Genomic DNA, 24,664 nt, shown 5'->3' with positions numbered 1-24,664 from the left:
TCAACATAGGAACATGGGAGACTTAATCATGGTGCTTTTATTTTGCTGCATTCATCAATAACCACAGAAATAATGTCAGCAGTTACTCTATATACCAAGAGGATGGCTGACAAGTCCACCTTTTTCTCTCTAGAACTAAAATGTAATCACACTTTCTTCTCATTTACACATTAATTTAGCAAAAATAATCACAAACATTTGATCAAATGCATTTTGGAGGCTCAGGTTAGTGCCTATGGCTAACAGGCCTCTCCCAAGCCTTCTATAAGCACTTCTATAATGCAGTGGCAGGTAATGTGGAGCTCTTTGACGATGTGTAATTTGCACATGAATCCCAGGGATCCTCTCTAAGAACATTAGTGACAGTGTAATCTATTTTGGCTGTGATCATCCCCAGTACCATCTTCAGTTTAGTGTCAGACTTTGGCCAGCCGTTACATTCATCTTTGCAGCAGCAGGTGTGGCTGACGTTGTACTTGACCCCCCGATAAGAGGTGATATCATGGGAGCCACAGAGTTCAGTGTCCACGCAGCCCTGAGCCGACAAGATGTGGAGGGAGCCGTAGTGGCCTTTGGAGCTGGAACAGCGCTGATCAGGCAGACACTGGCTGGTGATTTTGGGGCAGGACTTGCCTTTGTGCTGCAGAGGACAGTAGTAACACAGCAGACTGTCCAGACTCAGAGCAGGGAGGACCAGAGCTGTGGCCAACAGGATGGAGGTCAGGAACCAGTGTGGTCCCAACAGATGGGCCTCCAGACTAATGTAAATCCACACACACACAGTTAAGAGAAAGGATGCCGACAGGAAACATTTGCATATAGCATATATTCAAACACTTTTATATAATTATTCACATTCATCAGTTAGAGGTTTTATGGGTTTCAATTGTCTGTTTAGGTGCAATGTTCACCTGCTTTTTCTTTGTGATGCCATCTTACTGTATGTTAAAAACCCCAGACCGTCTGAAGATTTGTCAACCTGAGGAACCTCCAAACACCAACCCAGCAAACCCTCTGATTACCAAGCAGAAACAGGTGTGTCTTTAAAGCCTTTTTGAGCCTAATCTAAAAAAAATAATTTTAGAAATGCACACGCAAAACAAAAAGGGTTTAAATTGGATTTTAGCTTCCAGGTAATTGCTCAAAAGTAACATCTAGCCGTATCCTTCAAAACACTTTGTAAAGTCTTAAACAAAATCTCAACTAAGGCAAAAGAGAGGATTAGCCTACTGTGTCATCTGTCTGCTGCTCTGCATAGAACATGTCATGAGGGAAGAAATTAAATCATTTCATGTGGTGCTAGTAGGTGTTGAATGATGTTTTTATTAATAAGAGTCCAGTCTATATTTGTAAAGCATCTGCAACACAAAATAGAAATGGAGAAATCGTCCTGTAATTGGCCACATTATTTTTTCTTTCTTGATTTTCTGTTCATGTTCCATAGACAGATGAAAAGGAGAGCTTTCCCTCCTTATACAAAGGTTCCTGCAAGGAAAAACAAATTATTGATAAGCTAAAAGGTTCATTACCACCCATGTGTATATGATAGAAAATGGAGGTATATTGTATATGGTTAGTGAAGTTTTAGTGGTTTGCTTACGGTCAGCTCCTCCTCTTCCCTCCCAGCGTCCTCCCACTCTTCTTGTTCCTCTGTGGCGTCGTAGCTGTACAGAGGAATCATCCTATGGCGCAGCTCATCTAGGCTGAAGCAAAGTATGAAAAAGAATAGAAAATAAAACATTAAAGATACCAAATTGATCTGAAAGTGATGCTTAAACCACAGAAACCACCTTACCTTGACCTCCTCCTGATATAAACAACCTGAAGAGAAGCACAACAATACAAACTTAAAAGATAAATCTATATGATGCAGTCATGTGAAATTAAAGATGCAGAACTGTTCTTACCATTGCCACCACACATCCAATCAGTATGAGTAGTACAAAGGGAATCAGTGCATAGTAACCAGGAAATCCAGGTTTGTGGTTTGGGGGTGAAATGTGGGGAGTTGTGCTGTTGAAATGCATTTCTTTCTGCTCGATCTCCCTCATACAGTACAGAACACCCCTCTGCTGCGTGCACCTCAGCTGACACCTTTGTGACACATTCAATGGAATGCCGTTGCTGTCATTCTCACTGAAAGGCCATGTTTCTCAACCCCTGGAAGACTCACAATTATTGCTAAAGAGAGTCAAACAGCACACACAGTTTACTAAGAGATTTATCATCCAATAACCGTATGTAGGACGTTGACGGATGTTCAAATGAAATTAACTAGGAAGTTAATGATAGTACAAAAAACCCTGAGTAATTTAATCTTACCTTATGTGTCATGTGTAGAGTACGCAAATATTCATTTCCTTGATTCTTGCTGCTTTCATTTCACACATTAGAACACAGTGCTTACATACCTCAACCTGCTCAATGACATTGCTGAGTTAGGAGTGGATGTTATGTCATATGTTGGTTTGGTTGAAATTGATAGATTTGTATAGTACATACATTACAAGTTTTAAAAAAAATGTTTCCAGTATTGTAGTAATTACTGCACAGTGGTATGAATATATTGTGTTAATTGCTTTAATAAGGGTCAAAATTGTACTAAAATAAATAATAACTTTAAATGTATCTGGATTGTTTTGTACATTTGATTTTGAAACTAATTTACATCAACAACCACAGTAATACACACATGTGATGTTCTTTTTCCTCCAGCAGAGGGAAAGTTGTTGTGGGTTGCAGGAGGGGGAGGAGGGGAGGGACAGTGGGAGGGGTGAGGGAACACAGATAGGAAGCTTTCCAAATCTTGTTCAGGTCCAACTAGCTTAGCATGGCTTCAGTCAGGCACACCTCGTCGACACAGGATGGGTTTACAGGGACACAGTTAACACAGCTTTGATGGTAAGTTGCCAACAACAAAAGCTCACAATACTTTGCAATTTGGTATTTGGAGCTGATCTAAAGTTTTCAACTGTGAATATGCTTTCAGTATATGTGAGATCCTTAGCAATGTGACAAGTCTTTTTTTGTATTGAATGAATTATACAGTTTTGACCAAACGGAGTTTTCATATTTAACTCATGTAATGATGATGGTCTTACCGTTGAAGACTTTAACACAAGTGTGCCATAGAGGTATTGGCGCGCACCGGTAGATTTCCTATTAAGATTTGAAAGCTTGTTAATAATTAGCGCACCCGCAGGTTCAGTTAGACTCCAGTCATAAAACAGCGTACCTGCCCTGCCTGCAAGAAGTCTCATACACGTATGTGATTTAATTCCTAATTCTGTTTTTCATTATTGTTTTAATTCCACATAGTTCTGTATTCTGCTGTGCTACGAAGTGAGGACGTTTTAAGAGTGTGAAACAGGTGGACTTGTACGACTTCCTAAAATGTGATGGATCCTTATCAAAAGCGAAATGGAACAATCCAGAGACCGAGACCCATTTCTCTTACTGAGGATCTAGCTGGAATGCACATTTATGAAATCTCTCCTGAAGATAATGAGACTCGTTTGTACGAGTCCACCTTGACTGGGATCATATCCCAACCCAACCCCCCAGGCAATCTCTGGGGTGATGGAGGAGGAGGTCCTGGGAGTACAGAGCACCAAAGCACAAATGGGCCTCCCCCAGTGCGTCGCCCTCTCCCTTTACTCAGAACCAGGCTTCCTAGTGCATGTTTACCATGTAGGCAAGGCCAAGCACCCCCTCCTGTTCCCCCCAGGACACGAGTACCCCTCCGCAACATCAATACGCAGCTTTCCTGTGACTTCACTGAGCCCGCTCACAAACTTAATCGTTCCACGACAGAAATAGACAATCATGTGAGTATCTCTTGTAGTTTCTCTCTGGGCGAAGACAAAGGCTCCTTTTTGTGATTAATTCAAATGACTCAAATTAAAAATGGGCACAATCAGAGTAAAGGCCTTGCGTGTAATATGTCTTTTTTTTTTCTTCACATCATAGGATCCGTGGGCCATCACACTAATAGACACTCCACAAGGCAGCACCAAGAGGCTGGCTTCTTTTTGTGCTGCAACTTCCAAGTGAGGGAGTGCATACAACTTAGTTCCTATATACTTAAAGTAGCTAAACTTGTTTTTCAATTATCTGTTTGGCATGTAAATGAGATAAATATAAAATACAGTGAAATTAATTTGTTTAAAATGTCCCCCTTAATGACACATTAACTCTCACAATGACGGATAAAACAAAAAACATTACAGAACTTTAAAGTTTGAAGTTTTTTTTTATTGCTGGATTCTACAAAGTTGTAGTTGCTTAAAAATAATCTCCACATGATTTTTTTTTTCCAAAATGTTCTTTATATGTGATTTATTTTAATATAGGCTACTGACAGAAACATGATTTCTGCTTTTTCTTTATTTCTTTCAACTCAACAGTATTTTTGTGCCTTCTGTGAGCTGAAATGAATCGTGTTCATACGAAGTTTAGGCAAAGAACATGTCTGTCATCATACTTCCTTTTTCTCTCTGGCAACCTGTTTTTCCTTACCGTCTCTGGCAGGCTAATGTCACGGTACAGGCACACAGACAGAGTTTATAACTCAGGTGTGGTATGGAGTCGAGTGTTACAAATCCACCCTGCACTGCTGCAGCAGGTGGAGGTGACTGTCAGCGTGGCCACGGAGTGGGACAATCACCAGCTCCCCTTCCCTACCACAGGTAAGATTAACCAACACTGTACCACAGTCAAAATATGTACAATCACTGTAGTTTAGAAGGCTGTCTTTCATTTGATGATGTTACACCTAAAAATAATAATCAGAATAATGAGTCAGCAATATATACTTAAAGTATTGAAAACAAAAGAACTTATTGTGGCCCCTTTTAGAGTATTACATTCTGGAGCTCCCAAGGTCACAAAACAATTTTTTTTATCTTGAAAAAAATAAAGTATTTTTTTGGGACTTCAGGGGCTGCCCTGTAAATTTAGTTGTTTGTAAGTTTAGTTGCGTGCCAATTTAAATCTCTATCATTCTTATTAGTACACGGTGACCTCATATAAATCCAGCCTGCACAGATCTAATAACAGCCACATAACTAAAACACCTGTGTGGAGGCCTTTGATCTATAATAAAGCATCATACATTATAAATTCATCATATGGTACTTCAGCTGTCAGATAAATGTAGTGGAGTAAAAGTATAAAATTATAAAGTTGCAGAAAAGGGAAATACTCCCCCAATGCATGTTTGTTATGCACTACAGTCTCAGAGGACACTCTCGCTCATTCTTCAGTCACTGCAGATGTTGGCAGAAGTGTTTGGACTCTGAACTCTAATCTTGTTTTCAGTGAACAGGACAGTGAAGAGTCTGATAGATGAAATCTTCCAGCTGCTGGACCAACCTCCCAGCACAAGTGGGCAACATTATTTGAAATTGTGCGACTCTGATGAGTATCTCCAAAAGTAAGTCACTAATCCAGAAATGAACATTTACCTATGAGCTGTGAGGTTCTAGTCTGTGATGTTCTTTTCAAACATGGTGTGTTTCCACATTGATTGTTTAATTTGGTGATCTCTCCTTAGTGAAGAGCTGCTGGGTATGCACGAGACTATTCAGATCTACTACAAGTTTAAATTAGTAGTCCCCCTCCGGCTGCTCCACATGAACAACCTCAAACATCGTCTGGGCAGAGATGTAAGTCAGTTCAAACTCCTTCTCTGTTCCCACCTACAGTGTAGATTATTTACCAAGAAGGAGTGGCCTATCTTCAGTCTTGAAAGACCTGTGCCTGGCCCTTTGCCAACTTGTTATCAGGTCTATGGTTGCTGTAAAAATCTCCACCCTGTGTTCTTGACTTTGGTCTGTTTACACATCACATCATGGCTGATGGCATTTAGCAGCCACAATTAAATAGAATAAAGGTGAACCTGATGTGTCCTTAGATTTATTCTTACATTATATCCTTAGTCAAAACCCACTGCCATTTAATGACTCTGCATGCTTTATATAAATTATATATGAGATTATATGGTTATTCAAAAACACTACTCAATGAACTGCCGCAATCCTACGCATCAATCAGCGTTTCAACCTGTGTTTTCTTCTCTGAGGGGGAGGACGACCGAACCACATGCCAGCTGTACCAGTTCCTGCGTCCTGTCTGTGTTTTCAACACCTGCAAGTAAGATGCATCCCACCTCAGCTTTGGGAAATGGCTTCAATAACAACAACAACTGTTCAGTGGGTCATGTGTCAACCAGTGTCTGTTTGTAGAAAACAAAAGGAATTGTAGCTTTGCTTTATAGTTCACTGCCACTTTGTGATACGTGTGTTTAATCTTTCGTTCTCTCAGGTTGAGCCTGCAGGATGTGCTCAGTAGCTACAACAGAGAGGTGACAGAGCTGATGAGAAATAAGGTCAGTAAAGAGAGGATAACTAGTGTGACGTTTATTTCTCTCACACACATACCCAACAGTATTTGATTGTGATTCTTTGCATTTATTTTAACTGGGGTTCACCACCTCAGAATAACTCGGATGTATCAGTAGGAGTGATGTCTCCTAATCTGACTTTCTGCTATTTTTCTTACTTGGGTCTGATCTCATCGTGTCTGCAGTCTGGGATGAACGTTAATGTGCTTGTGGGCCGTGTTCGCACCATCAGCAATCTTCTGTGTGGGCTGTCGTGTCAGGAGCTGGAGGACACTATTGGCAGGCTCAACAGAATCAATCCCATACCTCTGGTAGGATATCACATACTGTACATTTGTAAAACTCATGTGATAAAGGGCCATATTCAGTATAAACATACAGCGCAATCACTTGCACTGAGCCCTTTGCCGTTGTCCTGTGTTATCACATTTGAATTGTGCTTCAAGCTACTTTTTCTTTCTCTTCTCTTTTTTTTTTTTTACATTACCATGCCTCTGGTATTGTGAAACTGCAGTGCACCAAACAATGTGTTGTGGAAGAAAAGAATACCTCCTCATTCCTCTAAACAATACAAAGCTTTGTTTCCTTATCTTTTTTACAGAGTCATGATGAGATGTCTGAGTGTGAAACTGGTGAGGAGCTGTTACTCAATTATAGTGGGTGTGTGGATTATTCGGCACTTGACCTTTTTATTTAATAAAGAAACTGGGTTACCCATTTGTTTGTCTTTATTTCTTTTTTTGATTTTGAATGTGAAATATCCACTGTGTGAGTGCCCTCAAATATGAAACATGTAATAAATGGGTTAGGCTATAACACACCGTAATGTAGTTGTAAGCAAATATAAGTGTTTATTGACATATTTGTACTATAACTCCTCCTGTGGCCACCCATAAGAGGAGGCTGGTGTTTTTAACAGATAATGAATGACAACAAAGTAAAACAGTTATAATGATATAAAATATGTCTTCATAGGAAAAGTTAGAAGTACTTGTTGACAAATACTGTACATTAATAAGCACTTAAAATTGTCTATCTGCTTATAACTACATTATAGTGTATTATAAACATTTATTAAATGTTATAAACTATTTATTAAACGTTTGTGTACTACTTATTAATGCTAAACAGTAAAACTTTAAAGTGTTACCTGTTTGGTATATTAACATTTTTAGCTAAACTTACGTTTATTCTCTGTATTTCAGCCATGCTCATGCTCCACAGGGCGCTGCTTAAAGTGCTGCAGATCTTTTTTGACAACTTCCAGTCAGACTTCAGAGGTCAGGAGCTAACCAGCAACGTGCAAATACTTGATGTTGATGACAACACTGAAATTCTCCAATTCGAAGTCTCCGCTCTCTACCAACTACAACCCACCTGGTTGAACAAGTATGTGTGTATTTATAGTCGCACACAAACACAGTCATTTTGATACGTGTATGTACACACATACAGTACTGATACACAAATAAGTGTACACAGATACAAATGGTGACCACATCCCTTATAAGCAATGTTTATTGCTTTCCCTTTCCTCCATTATTTTTAGTTATGAGTGCTTCTCTGTTTCCTGTGAGTTGACATACGGAGGAACAAAGATCAGTGACACAGGAATTTCTGAAAATATCAGCACCGCCTTGTCATACGGAAACAAGATCCAGTGTAACCGCATGTAAGCGCAACATCTTGTAGATTCTCCTTCTGTAAAGGTTATTTTATCACATTCAACTTCCTTATTCCTTGTTCACACAATAATTAAATTACATTGTCAGACTTACTTACTGTCCTTGCTTCTTTAAGTGACAATCTGATCCAGGCTCTTTTTGTACTGGTCTGTTGTGCCATTATAAGTGTGTGTATAAAAAAAAAAATCCTAATCACTTCATTTCAATACAGATTTATGAGTAGTAGAAAATTATGAAGAAAGAAGAGCAAGTGAAAAGATTTAAGAAATAACATAACAAGTAAATGGATGACTGAGAAAAATGAAATGACAATTATTATGACTGTATGTTTTTGATTTTAGGATGGTGTTCCCTGTTCCAGTAAATCAGCTGCCATATGAGTGCATGCTGATGTTTTACCTCAAGGGCTCCAAGCGAGGCAAGGGCCCTGAGCTTTTAGGCTGGGCTGTACTACCTCTTTACAGCGACAGGTAGGTTGTCTATGACATTTAAACCATCTTGTAAAGTTTTTGTATTCACTTTTGGACCAGTTTAAAATTCCAAATTCACATTTGTAAATGATAAAACAGGAAGAGGCTAGGGAAGTGGAGGGAGTTAAAGTCTTGATTGCAGCTCAGCACTGTTATATGCACACTGAATGAGTGCTAAATGTTTAATTGGACCACTTCTTGTGAGACACAAGTCACGGCCATACATCTTCTTTTTGTAAGATTGGCAAAGTGCAAAATAAGAGTGCATTAAAAGAGAAATGCATTAAAATTTCAGTCACTTTTATCTTTTACACTTATGAAAAGATCATTAATTCCTGCAAAAAAACTGCTGCAACTCTCTTTTCTTACCACAAAACATCTATAGAGAAACATTTTCTTTATTGTCTCTGTATTTGTTCCCATATATTATAATCATACTTCTATGTCAAGTAGAGCACAGCTCAAGCCCCTTGAATGTCATGAAGACTAGAAACTAAAGAGGACAATGTTAATCCTGCCTTAAGAACTAAAAAGTCAGTAATTTAAATCACTTAGTGTTGCTTATGTTATTTTCTTATGTGTTTAAAGGGTAATTTGATTTTGCATATGAATAAATTCTACTTCTCAGTGCTATATTCATTTAAATAAAGGTTATTATTACTTTTAAAATATTATTTTCTTGTACAGTACTTCATGTACATTTAATCAACTTGGTATAACAATTGTAATGTTATAATTACTGACATATAGTATGTGTACTTTGTGTGTCTAGGACTCTGGTAATGGGCTCCGTTCTGCTCAGTATGTCTACACTGGCCGAGCTGCCTGCTCCTCCCTCCCCTGCCCTGTTTGACAGCCACAGACAAGCTGTTGGGGTCATACTGCAGGTCAGTAACACTGGACAACTCTGCCCCCTGTTGACCAAAACAAGAAAGACACCACATTTCCTGCTCAATCATTCATCATTCCACCTTTCCCCAGCTGGAGTTTCAAGATCATTTTGAGTGGAAGTATCAGAGGCCCATCGCCCTCCCTGGTTCATTCATATTTACTCAGCCATGTGAGGAATTGCAAAAGAAAATGTTGGAAGTCTCTAAGAAGCACTGTCTCTGCTTGTGAGTAGAAGAAAATAACACACATTATATTATGAACTACTGTACATGTATGTATATGTGCTGCATTCAAAGTTTCATATTTTTGGACATACATATTTTTTTCATTTCTAAAGGGAGATTTCTATTCCCTTGTTTTCTCTCGCTGTGTGTATCCCGAAACACCTAAAATTGTCTCTCCTTCCCCAGTCTAACACAAAATGAGAAGGCTTTCCTCTGGAGTAAGCGTCACTGCAGTGACAAAGCTTGTACGTTCCTCCACCTGCTGCTGGGTGGAGCCCCCCAGTGGCAGCCTGAGAACTTGACAGAAATCTATACTGTTGTAGAGAACTGGCCAATCCATCTACCTGAGGAGGCCCTCTTCCTGCTAAGTGACAGGTAGTTTACACTTGGTTTACATACAGAAACATGGACACAATCATCACCTGCAAGGAACAGCAGAAATGTATAGCGTATAACACATGAAGAAAGGCTTGTTTTGATGTTTTTTTGGTAATGTGTTTCTGGTACACTTACAACCATGCCATTATTGCAGTAGGATATCAGCATATTGTAAGAAGGTGATCTAAAATATTTGATGATGTTTTCCAACACATTATGCCTGATCTTTTTTCCATTTCAGCAGGACAAGGGTGTAAGTTCAGTTTAACCACCCAGATCCACACACACCACACACACACATATATATATATATATATATATATATATATATATATATATATATATATATATATATATATATATAAATAAATAAATAAATAAATAAATAAATAAATAAATAAATAAATAACGGGAAGAAAGAAAAAAACACTGTTAATCACGGAGTTTAAATAATATGTGGAATTAGTATTAAATACATTAATAAATATCCCAAAATGTCTTAAAGCACACTGAAGAAATGAAACTGACCAAGAGCATAAAAAATAACTATAAATAACGGAGAAGGCTGAAAGCAAAAGGGGATAAAGGCTGATCAGTTTTACAGGCAGGTAGAGCATAGCAACAGTACGTCCTAAAGGCAGCAGAATGTGACCAGGTAGGTTTAATATTCTCATTTATTTCCACAAAAGAGATCAGATTCCTCTTGCTGCTTCTGTCCTTCTCTAACAGGCTAAATTAAAAAAAGGTGGAAAGTCTCTAAAAGATTAATAAAAAATTATTAAGAATAACGAATCCCACTGAAAAAGACTTCAGTCTTTGGAGAAGGTGCAGCAAAGAGCTGGCCACACTCAACAGTCATCTTAGTGTTTATATACCACTATAGCATCAAACAGTACTTGTATTAGCTGATGACTTAAACACTCTCATCATGGACTTTATGATGCTCTCTATGATATTATCTTGGATATTTTCTTAATAAATAATTCATTCTTTGAATGTGGTTTTGTAGGCCCAGTAAACTCAACACAAGACAAGCAGACCAGAGGCCCGTTTCAGGAAGGAGGTTTAACTAACTCTGAGTCTAACCCTGAACTCTTAGTTGATTTACCCTGAGATGGGAAACTCAGATTTTTCAGCTGATTTGGGTTAGTTCAATCAACTCAGAGTAGGTTCACTCAAAGTTAAGAGTGTGCACCACCACTATAAAAAGGCAGCATGAATGGAGCCATGATACTACGATTCACCATGGCAACAACCACAAAAAAACTGTCGCCGTACTTATCCCATCTGGAACTGGAAATACTCATGTGCACATACAGCGAGTTTGAACATATATTTCGTAAAAAAAAGCAACACAGCTGCTGCTGCAAAAGAGCGAGAATTGCCGTGGGAGAAAATTGCTGCTTGAGTCAAAGTTCCAATATAGTGTATCCATTTCATGTTTAATCACAAGTATAATATTACTAGTGAAAACTGGTGGATGTGCCTGATACAGACTGAATGAATGAATGAGGAAATGAAAGAGTGCTGTGTCAGAGGGAGGAGACTGAGAGAAACTCAATGTTAATTGAAGAAAACCTGATCCCCACCAGGGTAGGTTCACAGATTTAGTTACCATAGTGACTGACTCTGAGGTTAAGTTACCTCTCTTTCTGAAACAGGCTGGAGTTGCCCCTCTCTCTCAGGTTTGAGCTACCTCCCTTTCTGAAATGGTAAACCCAGAGTTTCCCTCATCTCAGGGTTAACAAACTCAGAGTTTTCACTAAACCTGCCTTCTGAAACGGGCCCCTGGGGCCCAAAATGACATTTGTGATCACAACCATGATTCAGGCTTCCATTAGTCTTGTTTGGTGACTTTCTATATCTTTTTCAGTTTTCATGATCAGACTGTGCGGAGTGCTGCGGTTCAGTACTTTGAACAGATACCAGATGGAGAGCTGGAGGTTTTTCTGCCACAGTTGGTCCAGGTAAGCACACACACCATTATTACTGTACACACTCTTGAGTGACAAAATACAATAAACATTTTGTACACCTCACATTCATCTCCTCCTCATCCTTTCTGTGTTTTTGTCTTTAGAGGTCAGTACTTCAAGACCAAGCCAGTGTTTAATTGGTTTAAGCCATTAGATTTTAGATATGATAATACTGTAGTTAGCACACTCTGTAGGTTCCTCAGTGGTTTGGTGGTAGTTTGATCATTCATCCTGTGCCGCAGGCTCTGAAGAGTGAGTGGGAGTTGGATAGACCTCTGGTGATGCTGCTGTTGGCGAGATCACTGAAGAACATACGGATTGCTCAGCAGCTCTTCTGGTAAGCAGCAGAGTCAGACATCAAACTGAGGGAATGTAGTTTTGGATTACTGCTAACACCATTGTTGTTTCATTCACCTGGAAATGTTGATAACCTAATGAAAGTTAAATTAAATCTCTAGTTTTACAAATAAAATGAGTTATTTGCGATGATGTAATCAGCAGTAATGTTGCAAATAGGAATACACGTGAGATAAAATCACTTTATGCAAAAATGCTTTGATATTTTTGTATTTTCATTGCTCCATTGTTTTGATGCTCAGTATTTTTCACTGCAGTATGTACAGTAAAGTTGTATCATTCATTAATGTTTCACATTCTGGCAGGCTGCTAGAGGATGCTCACACTGACCCTTACTACCAGAGTTGGTTCAGTAAGGTTCAGGCTGCCCTGCGGCACTGTTGTGGCCGGGCACTGAGGCAGGAGCTAGAGCATGAAACCCGCCTGGTGTCTGTGCTTGTACAAGTGGCTGAGAAGGTTTGCACTGCCGATAAGGCTCGACGTAAGGTCTGTAAACACATCTATTATCTACCCATTTATTCATTTACTCACTAACTCACTCATTGGCTCATCATGCTTCATTGTCATGTATTTCATTTGTTAGCTCTTTCATTTTATGTGTTTCTCTGCAGACTGTTTTGAACAAAGAAAAGTGGAAGATTAATGAGTTCTTCAGAGATGGGATCAGCTGCTGTCTGCCACTGGATCCTGCAGTCCATGTAAAGGCATTGGACGTGGATGTAAGAACATTACACAACAAATGACACCCTTATATCATGACTGAAATATAATATACACACAGTTGTATACCATTTAAGAGGAGTGTTTACTCCTTTTGTTATGTTACCTACAGGCCTGTAAGTTCTACAACTCCAATGCTGCCCCTCTGGGGATCTCATTTATCTGCTCTGACCCTCTGGCCAAGAACATCAGTGTCATCTGCAAGGTTTGTAATAATATGTTGCTTAATTGATCCACACTAGGCATCATTAAAAAACAAATTTAATATTCTTATCCTCAATTTTTCTTACTTTTTTCTTGGAAGTTTGCTTGTACGAGTTTACAAATCAGATTCACCGAACTCTCTTAACTGGACAAACATATAAATTCTGTGTTTGAGCCTGATGAATGTCATGTGTTCATGAGGAAGTGCACATTTGTGAGATTTGGTTGTTAGTATAATCAATGCCCCAAATTTGCTATATAATTCCACTGTAGCTTGAACAACGGCTCAACACAAAGGGGATACTTGTGACATGCCACTTAGACTGTCTTGCTGGGTCAAAAAAAAAAAACCTTCTAGTGAACAGTTTATCACTCAGTTAAATGTGTTCAGACAGGAGATAACCTGCGTCAGGACATGCTGGTACTTCAGATAGTCCGTGTGATGGACAGGGTTTGGCTCCAGCACGGGCTGGACCTGCGAATGATCACCTACAGGTGTCTTTCTACAGGGCGAGCTCAGGGTCAGTTTATTTGTGTTGTTGAATGCACAATAATATTTCCTTTGTCTTATATCTCTGCGGCTGTGAATTTATGTTTTTCCACGTATATTCTATGTGGTCGCCAGGCCTGGTGGAAGTGGTTCCAGAGGCAGTGACCCTGGGCAAGATTCAGCAGGAGTGGGGTCTGGGTGGCACCCTTCGAGAAGACACATTAGAGAAATGGTTCCACATGTGGAACAAAACTAAGGAGGACTATGAGAAGGTTACAACCACTACAGCATCTTTTATGACTTAACCATTACTGTATGCTTTACCATACACTTGAAGATTTGTTTTTGCTTGTTGCATTGCGTAACACTATGCTGTTGTGTATGTGCAGGCTGTTATGAACTTCATCCACTCGTGTGCAGGGTGGTGTGTGGCCACCTTCATCCTGGGGATCTGTGACCGCCACAATGACAACATCATGTTGAGACACAGTGGACACATGTTTCACATCGACTTTGGCAAGATTATGGGCAATGCACAGAAGTTTGGAAGCTTTAAAAGGCAAGTAAATAAAAAGTCAAGCATTGTTTTGAAAGTGAAAAGAGTGGTGTTTGTGTTTGGGTAGCAAGGAGATATAGAAAAGTTATAAAATCAAAGACAAATAATGTTAATGAACAAGAACCTTCCCCTTGCTCTTTTTTTTTTTTTTTGCAATGACAGGGATCGATCACCATTCATCTTTACATCCGAGATGCAGCACTTCATCACAGGCGGGGGGCAGAAGCCTCAGCGCTTGCATCGCTTCGTTGAGCTCTGCTGTGAAGCCTACAACATAATCAGAGAGCGCTCTGCACTGATACTCAGTTTGTTGGAGCTGGTAAGACCTTTACTGAATAGCATCATCACGGTAACAATCTCTTAGCTATATCTGAGAATAGATAATATTACATAATACACTTTTTCGTTCATGATGTGTATGTGGTTTCCAGATGCTAAGTGCAAGAATGCCAGAACTGAAGGACTCTAATGACCTGCAATATGTCCAGAGAAACCTCAGACCTCATGACACAGACTTGGAGGCCACATCCTACTTTACAAAGTAATTGAATGAACAAACAAATACTAAACAAATTCTTCAAAATATCCCATATTGGATTTCTGTCGCTGTAATAATCTGATTAGTAACGGTTTGAATCTCTCCTGATGTAGGAAGATCAAGGAAAGCATGGGCTGTGTTGCAGTCAAGTTTAACTTCCTGACACACAGCATGGCCCAAGGGAAGAAACAAGATCCACGAACCCGGGAAGGCATCCCCGCTCCCAGCACCAACATCCAAGAAGCTGTCATCCAGGGATACACCATCAGGGGAAAAGATGTGGTGAGGCTGCATGTTGCTCTTCATGCTGTGGTTATTCAGACAGAAAATAATGGCCTCAGTGTTGATTTACATAATGACTACAGAGCTTTGTGTTAGATCTGAATAGCTAGGGGAGCTGAAACACATGGAACTGGCAGCAGATTCACACGTTTTTGTTTTAAGTGGAATAACCCCTGGCACTCATCTGACTGTGTGTGTTGGGTCTGCTGTCACTTATGGCCTCCTAGGCAGCATTGCTTTGTTTGGAAAGTCTTTCCCTTACTCCCCAGAGTCAAGTGAGGAGTGTTACTGACGTTTGTTGGCATTTCACTGCTCTTTGATCAGATTAGGCTTCCTGATGTCAGGTTTAACTGTTTGGAGGCAGAGTTGGCCAAGTTGATCAGTTAACGTTTAATATAAGAATTTGGGAACTCTTAATTTTCACTGCTTCTAAGTAGTGGTTGTTTTGTTAGCACAGTATAAGCACACAAATTCATTATTCCCCACATTCTTTTTAATGTAAACTCAAATATAAAACAGAGGAAATATTTAACTGTTAAACTAAGTTAAATAAGTTATTGGTTATGATTCACTGTAAAAGGTCATAGATGGCAATTACCGACTTAAGACCTGGGGTTAGTTTTCAAAAATGTTTGCACAGGTCCAAAAACAAATTGTTAAATATTCCTGGCTTACCTTTACAGTTTTATTCACTTGTATACATCTAATGTTCCTAACACAAGACAGACAGACCATAAAAACTAATAATGGGATGCTTTACATATCCTTGAGGGTAAACTTTCCCTTGAGCTGCCTTTTTCCAAGATATTTTAAGTGTGCAAGCCAGTTACCAAAGAGCACTCATGAAGAAAGCTGGGAATCAGCTGTTTAAGAACATGGATGATATAACAACTGCCCAGGAGCTTCAAAGTGGATCCTGGGATATCAACGGTTTCTCCTAATATAGTCACCCTATAACCTAATTAGTTTTGTTTGATTTGCAGATCTATGACCTGAGAGTAACCATTCATGATGGTTTTCTGAACATTGAGAAGACATTTGGGCAGTTTGAGCTGATCCATAAGCAGCTTCAGAAATACTTCATTGAAACTATGCTGCCTCAGTGAGTGAAGAAAAAAACGTACACATACAGCTTACATCACATGCCTATTTTATTTTGAAACACTGCTATTTTCTTCCACAGTGACATAATGTGATGCATGTCTTTACTTCTTCTCCCTTTATAGGTTTCCTCGGTGGTTTAAGTTGTCCTTCACCCCGAGCAGCAAGATGTCTCAGCTGAATAAATACCTGAAAGAGCTTTTTGAGGGACCATACAAGGGAGTAAGTTTCTCTCATCACTGGTTGATTTCTCTGGGATTTCTTGTTATACCTAGCTCTAAATTGAAAACCTGCCTCGTTCTGTCGCTTGCAGAATGAATATGTGTGCAGCTTGTTTCTGGATGGCCCCAGCACAGTCCAAGAAAGTGTGATGACAGGTAATTTCCTGCTCTTTAATAATAAGGGGGTGTATTAAAAAACATCATGCTAAAGGCAATATTTAGTATGTGAAAATTGATTCAGTGCTACATTTTGAGGGAATTCTAAAGATAGTCCATACACAGTACAGTATAACACATGTAATGCGGTGGTTTACTGGCACTGATGCACTGATCTATTGCAGGGGCCCGTCCTCAGATCCAGCTCAACATTTCTTACTCTGACTGTAAGCTCTCAGTCTTGGTAAAACACCTGAAGAACATTGTGAGTTTCCTTTACTCTTATTATTGCATTGTTTGTAGCATTTAACAAGAGGAAAGCATACATAGTAAATGTGTTCTCTCTTATAAATACTTTATGGTGTATGCTCAAGTGCAGGCTGTCCCTTCTGGCCCTTTTTCTCTTTTCAACAGAAGCAGGCAAACGGCTCTAACCCTGACGCCTACGTGGTCATGCGTTTGAGACCGGACCCTAAGCAGCGCTCCAAGAAGAAGACGAAGGTGGTCCGCAATAATGACAATCCAACCTTTAATGAACTGGTACAACTTCCATCCTTCCTACACCCTATTCATGATTTAGCACAGTCACAAGTTCCTTTGGTTTTCGTCATACATCATACGGTTGTATATCATATGACCTATATCCTTAGTCCTTTGATTTAGATAAGGAAAATCTCCCTAAAGAAAAAAGGAATACACCTCCAGTAAGAGCAACATTGCCCCACAGTGAGCTAACATAAGCTAAACATTAATTTAACATTTATAAATGCTATTTTATTATAATCTAATCTATCTTTTTTGTATGTACAGTACCTCTTGAGAGGAAGTGCTGTCACCCAAGTTTTAAAAGTGATCATTACACAAAGTTAGAGTGAATGTTCAAAGTTTAAAGCTGCTCTCCCTGCTGTGTGAGTCTGGTCTTTGAGTGTTAAACCCTGCGGACTCTGACTAGTAGTCTCTCAAACACTTAACAGCCTCTTACAATCTTTTATTTTGCAAAGTGAAACCTTTGCAGAGCCAAATGGAAGCAAAGGGAAAAAAAAACATTTGACCAAAATCTTAGATAAAAGCTAAACTGTACAACAGAAATATCGTCAAATGAATGGATGTTCTGAATGTAGAGCTGTTTGAAAGCTAAACATATCTGCCTCTTATTCACAGCTGGAGTACAATTATGTCCCACTACTGTATGGGATGGTGCTGGAAGTGACAGTGAAGAGCAAGAAGACTTTCGTGGCTGCAACCAACATTAGACTTGAGGAGGAGTTCCTTGACAAGGAGATCTGGTTTCCCCTCGGGAACTGTGCAGTCTGACCTCAGAGAGCTGCACTGTCGGCCTGCTGCCAGCAGGGGGTACAATCACACTGAGGGAAAGAATCAATCCAAAGATTTCTCAGACTGTATGAATGAGACCAACTCACCTGAGCAGAGGAACTGTGCACTCTCATGTATACATATTCATCAGATGCAACTTAACCTCACTCCAGAGCTGTGAGTGGATGGGGTATTTGGATGACGTTACAAGACTGAGTAAAAGACTCAGGGAAGGAGAATGTTTACTGTGTGAAGCATCATTTACCCTGTGTGTTTATTTTTAAATGTCAATCAAATGAAGGACATTAGCTAATTAGTCAGATTTTTGGATGTGGCCTTGATGATGTATTAGGGAAAGAAACTACTTTTATTATCACACTTGCACTTTGTTTTTTTTACTTTAACTCAAACAGTCCTTGTAAGTGTGTGTGGTCGAGACTCGAGTCGATGTGACAGATTAAAGAGGAGGTAAAGTAGTGCTGTTAGGGGCTGCCTGTCTGATACCTGCTTAGACTGAGTGTGTTTGTCCCTTTGGGCTGTGTCAACTGGATGTCCTTGACCAGTGGAATTGGAGGCGGGAGGGTGAGGGAGAGGAGTGAGGAAAGTGTGTGAGCAGGATGACAACTCTGGCCTGAGGGGCTGAGTTAACACTCTGCCCCTCACTCCATCTTTTGTCTTATCCATCAGTGGCATTCAAACACAGTTATGCACATGCATATGCAGACACGCCAAGGCAGACACTCACATGCTCACAGAAATACCCCTGAAAAAGCACACACAAACAGCCTGACAGGCCTGCTGACCCGTACTTATTTAAAGGATTTAGTGATGAACATGGATAGAAATAGCCTTCCGTGCACTGGATTTGGTTCAATAATGTATACTTCTGTGAATGCTATTTATATTATTCCCTGCTGGGTCTCTCACAGGGAGGAAGGCTTGGAAGAAAATGCTGGCTGCTACTCTTTCATAGTAGTGCTTATGGACTATTGATGTCTCCTGGCATCATTCATCAGTTTCAGACCTAATAGAAGAATTACATCCATTGTTTTGAAATAGATGATTAATCCAAAAACAACACTGTGCCTTGTGGTTCTTCTTATGTGTGATCAACTCTACCACAATAATTGCACTTGCATCAATTATTAATTCTGTGATATGACTCTAATATTCTATTCCAGGGATTTCTCCACTACTTGAGTGATGCCAGCATAGAGTTATTCTTCTTTAGAGTGTCTTTTCAGCCCTGCTGAAGCCTTTGGGTTTTTCCCCTCCTCTGCAGTAGAGAAAAGGCACGTCTATTTTCTGACAATAAAACTGGTATTTACATTATCTGAGGAAATGGTGCTTTTGATTTATTTATAAACTTTTGTTGTTGTTGTTGTTGTAGCTGCATCACCCACGCTCCTCTATCTGTTGGCGAGGTGTGTGTGTAAGTCTGATATGGAGAGCTGTTTTTAGGAATACCAAACAAAGACGAAGAGGGAGGCTGGATCCAGGCTGCATCCGTCTCGGGACCGGAGAGGCACCCAGCGGTAGCCTGGAGGTGCAGAAGGTGGACGTAAAAAGAAATGTATAGCTGCTATAAACATACAAAAATATATATAACTCAAGCATCATATAAATACGCAGAAGCATTTACGTATAAACTCGAGCACAGACCGACCTTCAGTTATGCTGACACTGAATGAAGGGAAATACAATGATGGTCACACAATGTCACCTCATGTAATTTAGCTCTTTGTCTGATCCCAACCCCCACCCTCTCTCGCTCTTTCTGCCTCTGTGGCTTACCTTTCTTCAGGCTGGTGAAGGGCAGGGTGTACTGGCCCACAAATTCACTGCTGAGGAGGCCAGTCTGCTCTCGGACACTGAAGCGGATAAGGCAGAGCTCGGGGACGCTGATGCTAAAGTTCATGTCAGCATCCCAGTAAGGACTCAGAGCTGTAATGGTAAGAATCAATAAGCATCAATAGGTTAAAGCCACTATAATCTATGTTTTTAAAGCGTTTAGCATCTTTTAACTAATTGTTTTTACTTTACTGCTTTGGCTCACTGTCATCTCTCTCATAGCTGCAGGCAGCTGTTTACAGTAAAAACGCTCTAAATATCCACTGTACGCTACAGCTCAGCACCAAACTTCAGACAAAGTTAGCACCTAGCTAATAAACATAGTGGAGCATTTAGCAACTAAACAGAGATTTTTCTGCTGAGTTTGAGAGATTCAAAAGATATTGAATATTAGACTCACATTCACCTCCAAATGAATGCTAATGTTGCTCACTGTTTGCCATATCAACTTTATAGGGCAATAACATTTCAGTATTGTGTTTGCAGCTTGTTTCTGCTGCCCCCAAAAATCTGTTATTGCATGTTTAAAAAGTTAAAGCTCCATTGTGTAATTTTTTGAGTTGATTCTTGGCAAAAAAAAAAACTTTGTTCTTTCACAAATATGTGCTCATTCATGTGTAATTACTTCCACCAACTAATCAAAGTATTCTCGTACGTGTAGAATCTGCCATTCAGAATCATTCAGAATACATACGAGCAACTCGCTCGAATGATGGCCGCCATGTAGCGCCTCCATCTTTAAAATACATTTCCCAAAGAGGGACATACCTCCGCCTTTCGCGCTTTTAAACTCAGTGGCACCATGACGAATGCCAGGGAGGGGGAGAAGACAACGGAGTCGCCAAGGAAGTTAAAAAGAGAATTAAAACGACAACGCGACAGGCAAAGCAACAAGACCAAAGTTAATATTATTAATTAATTATTAGTTAAAGGATTGTCTACCTTGTAACATAAACGTAATCATGTGTCGTGATTTCCCTGGCAGACAACTCACGTCGTGCAGTTATAAAACAGACTAGCTACAGCTAGAACAGCTGCGTGTAAATTATGGGGATACTAAGAGCTAATTACAGTTTCATTGACATGATTGTTCATACTGCTCAGAGAAATATATTAAAAACACAAACCTCCGTTGCTTCTCTCCTACGCTGTAAACATTGCCTTACACTATTAATCTCATACAATATACAGAATAACGATAGCACTGCTACTTTACTAACAGTAGCTTGCATATGTTTGGGAACCTGATAGCTGATGTTAGCAATGAAATGGTACCAAAATAACGTAAAACTATTATTACACTGGAAGGAACACTCGGACAAAGTTGTACTTCTTGGAATAATACGGCCACCGTAGGAGTTAAGGACTCCTAGGAGCCGTAGGAGCCCTCCAGGACTCATACTATCACTCCCACCCTCTCTCTCTCCTTCTCTCCCTCTTTGTCTCATCTCAGCAGCAACAATATAGTGTTGTATCCCATCAATGTTATGTTGATATTAAGTAAATTTTCATGTGCCATTTTAAAAAACGAAAGCTCCAAGCCAAATGCGACATAGGCTACTGTATTAAAATATTTGTGTATGTATTAGAGCTGGGACGATATGCTTTTGTCCCAGACTTCAGACTTGACTCGGACTCAAGCTTCAAGACTTGTCAACAACCTGTTTTCATGCAATTATTGCTTTTTAAATCTAAATTTATTCATGTATTTCCATTTTCTTTTATTGGCGCATATACGTTAGGGAAACGTATGACGAGCAGCATGTCCCCTGCCCTTTGCCATAATGTGCAACGTAACGCATACACTATGCCTTATGTGCGCGCACTCAGAGTTGTGCCTTTTGTCATTAGTTTTGCTTTCAATAACTTCGTAAGTCCGCATTGTTCAACAACATTGAACAATGCAGATTCTCTCCTGGTCATGGAACAACGGACCAGATCTTTACTCTCGCAAGGATCCTGGAGGGAGCCTGGGAGTATGTCTACATGTGCTTTGTGGATCTGGAGAAGGCGTATGACCTGGTCCCCCGGGAGATACTGTGGGAGGTGCTGCGGGAATATGGGATGAGGGGGTCCCTTCTCAGGGCCATCCAATCTCTGTACGACCAAAGCGAGAGCTTACCCCAAGTGAAGGAGTTTAAATACCTTGGGGTCTTGTTCGCGAGTGAGGAGACAATGGAGCGGGAGATTGGTCGGAGAATCGGCGCAGCGGGGGCGATATTACATTCAATTTATTTCACCGTTGTGACAAAAAGAGAGCTGAGCCAGAAGGCAAAGCTCTCAATCTACCGGTCAGTTTTCGTTCCTACCCTCACCTATGGTCATGAAGGCTGGGTCATGACCGAAAGAACAAGATCCAGGGTACAAGCGGCCAAAATGGGTTTCCTCAGGAGGGTGGCTGGCGTCTCCCTTAGAGATAGGGTGAGAAGCTCAGTCATCCGTGAGGAGCTCAGAGTAGAGCCGCTGCTCCTTCGCGTCGAAAGGAGCCAGTTGAGGTGGTTCGGGCATCTGGTAAGGATGCCCCCTGGGCGCCTCCCTAGGGAGCTGTTCCAGGCACGTCCAGCTGGGAGGAGGCCTCGGGGAAGACCCAGGACTAGGTGGAGGGATTATATCTCCAACCTGGCCTGGGAACGCCTCGGGATCCCCCAGTCGGAGCTGGTTAATGTGGCTCGGGAAAGGGAAGTTTGGGGTCCCCTGCTGGAGCTGCTCCCCCCGCGACCCGATACCGGATAAGCGGACGAAGATGGATGGATGGAACTTCGTAAACAGTGGCAGTAAGCAAACAGCTAAATGCAAGGTGTGTGGCACCGGATCAACAACGTCGAACTTCATCAGACATCTCAAAATGCATCCAGATAGGTCAGTCACTTGCTGATGTGAAAGAGACGTTACATTTAGCATATATCGTCACAGGTAACAAGCTAACCATCACAAAGTGTTGTGCTAATACTGGGAACAAGCAAATTGTATCTTTATAGTTAGTAGTTGCTGAGGCTCAGACATCCATGGCACACAGGAGGCGGGACGCATGGATCCATCTCCCCAGGAACAAACGCTGTGTCGGGTGATGCTTAATTGATCCCGTGAATAATTTGTAGGCTACTAAGTGAACAAGGTGTACCCGGTCCACCAAACACTGGGCCATCTTGACTGTCTTAATTCTGCACATATTTCTGTTACTGTAGTCCTATTTACTATTTCATCCATGCGTGGCGCAGCGGATCCGTGTGTACTGTCACCTGCCGTGGAGACGCTGGCCTCACTAACCTCTCCTCCTCTGAGTCGGATCTCCCTTGCGCTGGAAACTGCTTATTGTGCGTAATTTGGACTGAGATTGAGATGCATGTTGTTCTGTAACTGGTGTGGCGCTGCCACTATTCTCTTGATTTCCACTTCGACATTAGACATTTTTTTGAGTGAAAGAAACGTTACATTTAGCATATATCGTCACAGGTAACAAGCTAACCATTGGTAAGTGTTGTGCTAATGCTGGGAACAGGCAAATTGTATCTTTATAGTTTTATCTAGAGATGGCCCGATACCATTTTTTGCTTCCCGATACCAATTCTGATACCTGAACTTGCGTATCGGTCGATACCAAGTACCGATACCAGTGTGTCATATATTTTATTATGTTTTAACAACTGTATACTAGTATCCCTGTATGGATGTGATTTCTATCTTTGTTGTCGGCCTGCCTCAGGTTAAACTCTTTGTGAAACATGAACAAACAATGAACGCCCCAGAACTTTCTTTTATTATGCAGTTTGACAGTCAGTTATAACGGAAAAAGAACATAAATAAACTACTAACGTAGATTATCTTTAGGGCTTTATTACGTGGTATTGGATCGGTGCATTAACTCCAGTACTTCCCGATACCGCTACCAGCATTTTAGGCAGTATCTGAGCCGATACCGATACTGGTATCGGCTCATCTCTAGTTTTATCCATATGATGTGACAAACTTAGGTTAATATTTCACCAGGTCCGAGGGCTAGAGGGATGTGTTAAGTAGACCCCATAAAGTTATCCTACAACTGATTTTGATACTGTACTGTATGGATGGTAGCTACAGGACATGCTTTGAATTCATAAGATTTAACAATACAATGTTAGGGACAGATCAGATGGACAGAGACTTGAGACTTGACTTGGACTCGTGGCAAAAGACTTGGGACTTGACTTGAACTTGCCCCTCAAAGACTTGAGACTTGACTTGGACTTCCAAAAAATAACTTGTGAACATCTCTTTTGCCATTCTAGAAGTATAGTGATTCGATAGTATTTATTGCGATTTTCTTATCCTTCTTTAACAAAAACCAAAGTTGAAAATACACGTCTAGAGACAATATATCATGAGACATTTCTAAAATCTAATTGTTATCTAAAAAGAAGGCCCATCACATGTCAGTCAGTCAGTCTAACTTTACTTTTACTTTACAGTACTGTATAGCCAGAAAATATTTAGGTGAATCATTGGTAAAAAAAAAAAAAAAAATGTAATTAAAAATATTGATTCTAGGGAAAAGAATCGTATCTAAAAATCGTCGCAAAAAAATCATGATACATAACATTTTTGATTTTTCCCACCCCTAGTACAGTATGTATGAGGATCCAACTGATGCTTAAAATCACTGTAACACTTCATCCTGTATGCACTGACTGTCATCACCATGTTTCCAGTCATAGAAATAGTGCATGACAGACTTATCTTCAAAGAAACACTTCTACATTTTGAAGAAACTTATCAGCACATTTCTCCTCAGAAGCCCAACAGCAGCTTACTGGGAAATAGATTTAAAAGGAAGAGAAAAAAAAAAACCAACAGAAACCACGAAATACTGC

General features: G+C 40.2%; 4 protein-coding genes across 10 annotated transcripts in view; 1 reads left to right on the top strand and 3 right to left on the bottom strand.

Moving 5' to 3' along the window:
- Nucleotides 1-17: 17 nt before the first annotated feature.
- Nucleotides 18-1,152, bottom strand: LOC116038422 (protein Bouncer-like). The gene is made up of 2 exons (XM_031282814.2): nucleotides 912-1,152; nucleotides 18-758 (listed from the first exon to the last, which is right to left on the bottom strand). Exons 1-2 carry the CDS (start codon nucleotides 932-934, stop codon nucleotides 275-277), a joined length of 507 nt encoding a protein of 168 aa, XP_031138674.1. The 5' UTR covers nucleotides 935-1,152; the 3' UTR covers nucleotides 18-274.
- On the top strand, nucleotides 962-19,296 carry pik3c2g (phosphatidylinositol-4-phosphate 3-kinase catalytic subunit type 2 gamma). Of its 4 annotated transcripts, none has more exons than XR_004897970.1 (34): nucleotides 2,772-2,901; nucleotides 3,319-3,827; nucleotides 3,970-4,049; nucleotides 4,531-4,688; nucleotides 5,320-5,434; nucleotides 5,555-5,666; nucleotides 6,083-6,153; nucleotides 6,325-6,388; nucleotides 6,589-6,714; nucleotides 7,005-7,035; nucleotides 7,609-7,792; nucleotides 7,953-8,075; nucleotides 8,430-8,558; nucleotides 9,331-9,445; nucleotides 9,540-9,673; nucleotides 9,860-10,048; nucleotides 11,925-12,018; nucleotides 12,270-12,364; nucleotides 12,690-12,870; nucleotides 12,996-13,103; nucleotides 13,217-13,309; nucleotides 13,700-13,829; nucleotides 13,934-14,070; nucleotides 14,188-14,357; nucleotides 14,517-14,673; nucleotides 14,786-14,895; nucleotides 15,006-15,174; nucleotides 16,158-16,276; nucleotides 16,401-16,497; nucleotides 16,589-16,652; nucleotides 16,838-16,917; nucleotides 17,067-17,192; nucleotides 17,814-18,143; nucleotides 18,423-19,296. XR_004897970.1 is itself a non-coding variant. In XM_036003766.1 (34 exons), exons 2-34 carry the CDS (start codon nucleotides 3,399-3,401, stop codon nucleotides 17,964-17,966), a joined length of 4,113 nt encoding a protein of 1,370 aa, XP_035859659.1. In that variant the 5' UTR covers nucleotides 2,772-2,901; nucleotides 3,319-3,398; the 3' UTR covers nucleotides 17,967-19,296. The 4 variants fall into 4 exon arrangements, 3 of the variants coding, with proteins under 3 accessions (XP_035859658.1, XP_035859659.1, XP_031138670.2); XM_036003766.1 differs by having other exon boundaries at nucleotides 3,319-3,471; nucleotides 3,502-3,827; nucleotides 17,814-19,296; XM_036003765.1 differs by lacking the exon at nucleotides 2,772-2,901 and adding an exon at nucleotides 962-1,035 and having other exon boundaries at nucleotides 17,814-19,296.
- Nucleotides 1,320-2,537, bottom strand: LOC116038424 (small integral membrane protein 29-like). Of its 2 annotated transcripts, XM_036003767.1 has the most exons (5): nucleotides 2,323-2,537; nucleotides 1,908-2,181; nucleotides 1,796-1,821; nucleotides 1,601-1,703; nucleotides 1,320-1,485 (listed from the first exon to the last, which is right to left on the bottom strand). In XM_036003767.1, the coding sequence occupies exons 2-5, from the start codon at nucleotides 2,049-2,051 to the stop codon at nucleotides 1,432-1,434; spliced, it is 327 nt and encodes a 108-aa protein (XP_035859660.1). In that variant the 5' UTR covers nucleotides 2,052-2,181; nucleotides 2,323-2,537; the 3' UTR covers nucleotides 1,320-1,431. The 2 variants fall into 2 exon arrangements, with proteins under 2 accessions (XP_035859660.1, XP_031138681.1); XM_031282821.2 differs by having other exon boundaries at nucleotides 1,908-2,382.
- Nucleotides 18,885-24,664, bottom strand: part of LOC116038420 (1-phosphatidylinositol 4,5-bisphosphate phosphodiesterase zeta-1-like) — a 20,304-nt gene continuing 14,524 nt past the window's right edge. For all 3 annotated transcript variants that reach the window (XM_031282813.2, XM_031282811.2, XM_031282812.2), the window contains 2 exons: nucleotides 19,761-19,910; nucleotides 18,885-19,506 (listed from right to left, as the gene is read on the bottom strand). In XM_031282813.2, coding sequence (XP_031138673.1) covers nucleotides 19,424-19,506; nucleotides 19,761-19,910 — 233 coding nt within the window. In that variant the 3' untranslated portion in view covers nucleotides 18,885-19,423. The remainder of the gene's footprint in view (nucleotides 19,507-19,760; nucleotides 19,911-24,664) is intronic.

The sequence above is a fragment of the Sander lucioperca genome, chromosome 7 (genome assembly GCF_008315115.2).
Source record: "Sander lucioperca isolate FBNREF2018 chromosome 7, SLUC_FBN_1.2, whole genome shotgun sequence".
Taxonomy (NCBI): Eukaryota; Metazoa; Chordata; class Actinopteri; order Perciformes; family Percidae; genus Sander; species Sander lucioperca.
The sequence above is the reverse complement of the archived record's forward strand: the minus strand, read 5'-3'. Positions and strand labels throughout refer to the sequence as shown.

Coding starts and splice junctions, on each gene's coding strand:
- LOC116038422 (XM_031282814.2), bottom strand. CDS start 934: ATGGCATCACAAAGAAAAAGCAG. Junction 759..911: donor GCATCACAAAGAAAAAGCAG/GTGAACATTGCA, acceptor GATTTACATTAG/TCTGGAGGCCCATCTGTTGG.
- LOC116038424 (XM_036003767.1), bottom strand. CDS start 2,051: ATGAGGGAGATCGAGCAGAAAGAAATGCATTTCAACAGCACAACTCCC. Junction 1,704..1,795: donor TATATCAGGAGGAGGTCAAG/GTAAGGTGGTTT, acceptor ACTTTGCTTCAG/CCTAGATGAGCTGCGCCATA. Junction 1,486..1,600: donor GGGAAGAGGAGGAGCTGACC/GTAAGCAAACCA, acceptor TTTTCCTTGCAG/GAACCTTTGTATAAGGAGGG.
- pik3c2g (XM_036003765.1), top strand. CDS start 3,399: ATGGATCCTTATCAAAAGCGAAATGGAACAATCCAGAGACCGAGACCC. Junction 4,050..4,530: donor TTTTGTGCTGCAACTTCCAA/GTGAGGGAGTGC, acceptor CGTCTCTGGCAG/GCTAATGTCACGGTACAGGC. Junction 16,498..16,588: donor TTGAGGGACCATACAAGGGA/GTAAGTTTCTCT, acceptor TGTCGCTTGCAG/AATGAATATGTGTGCAGCTT.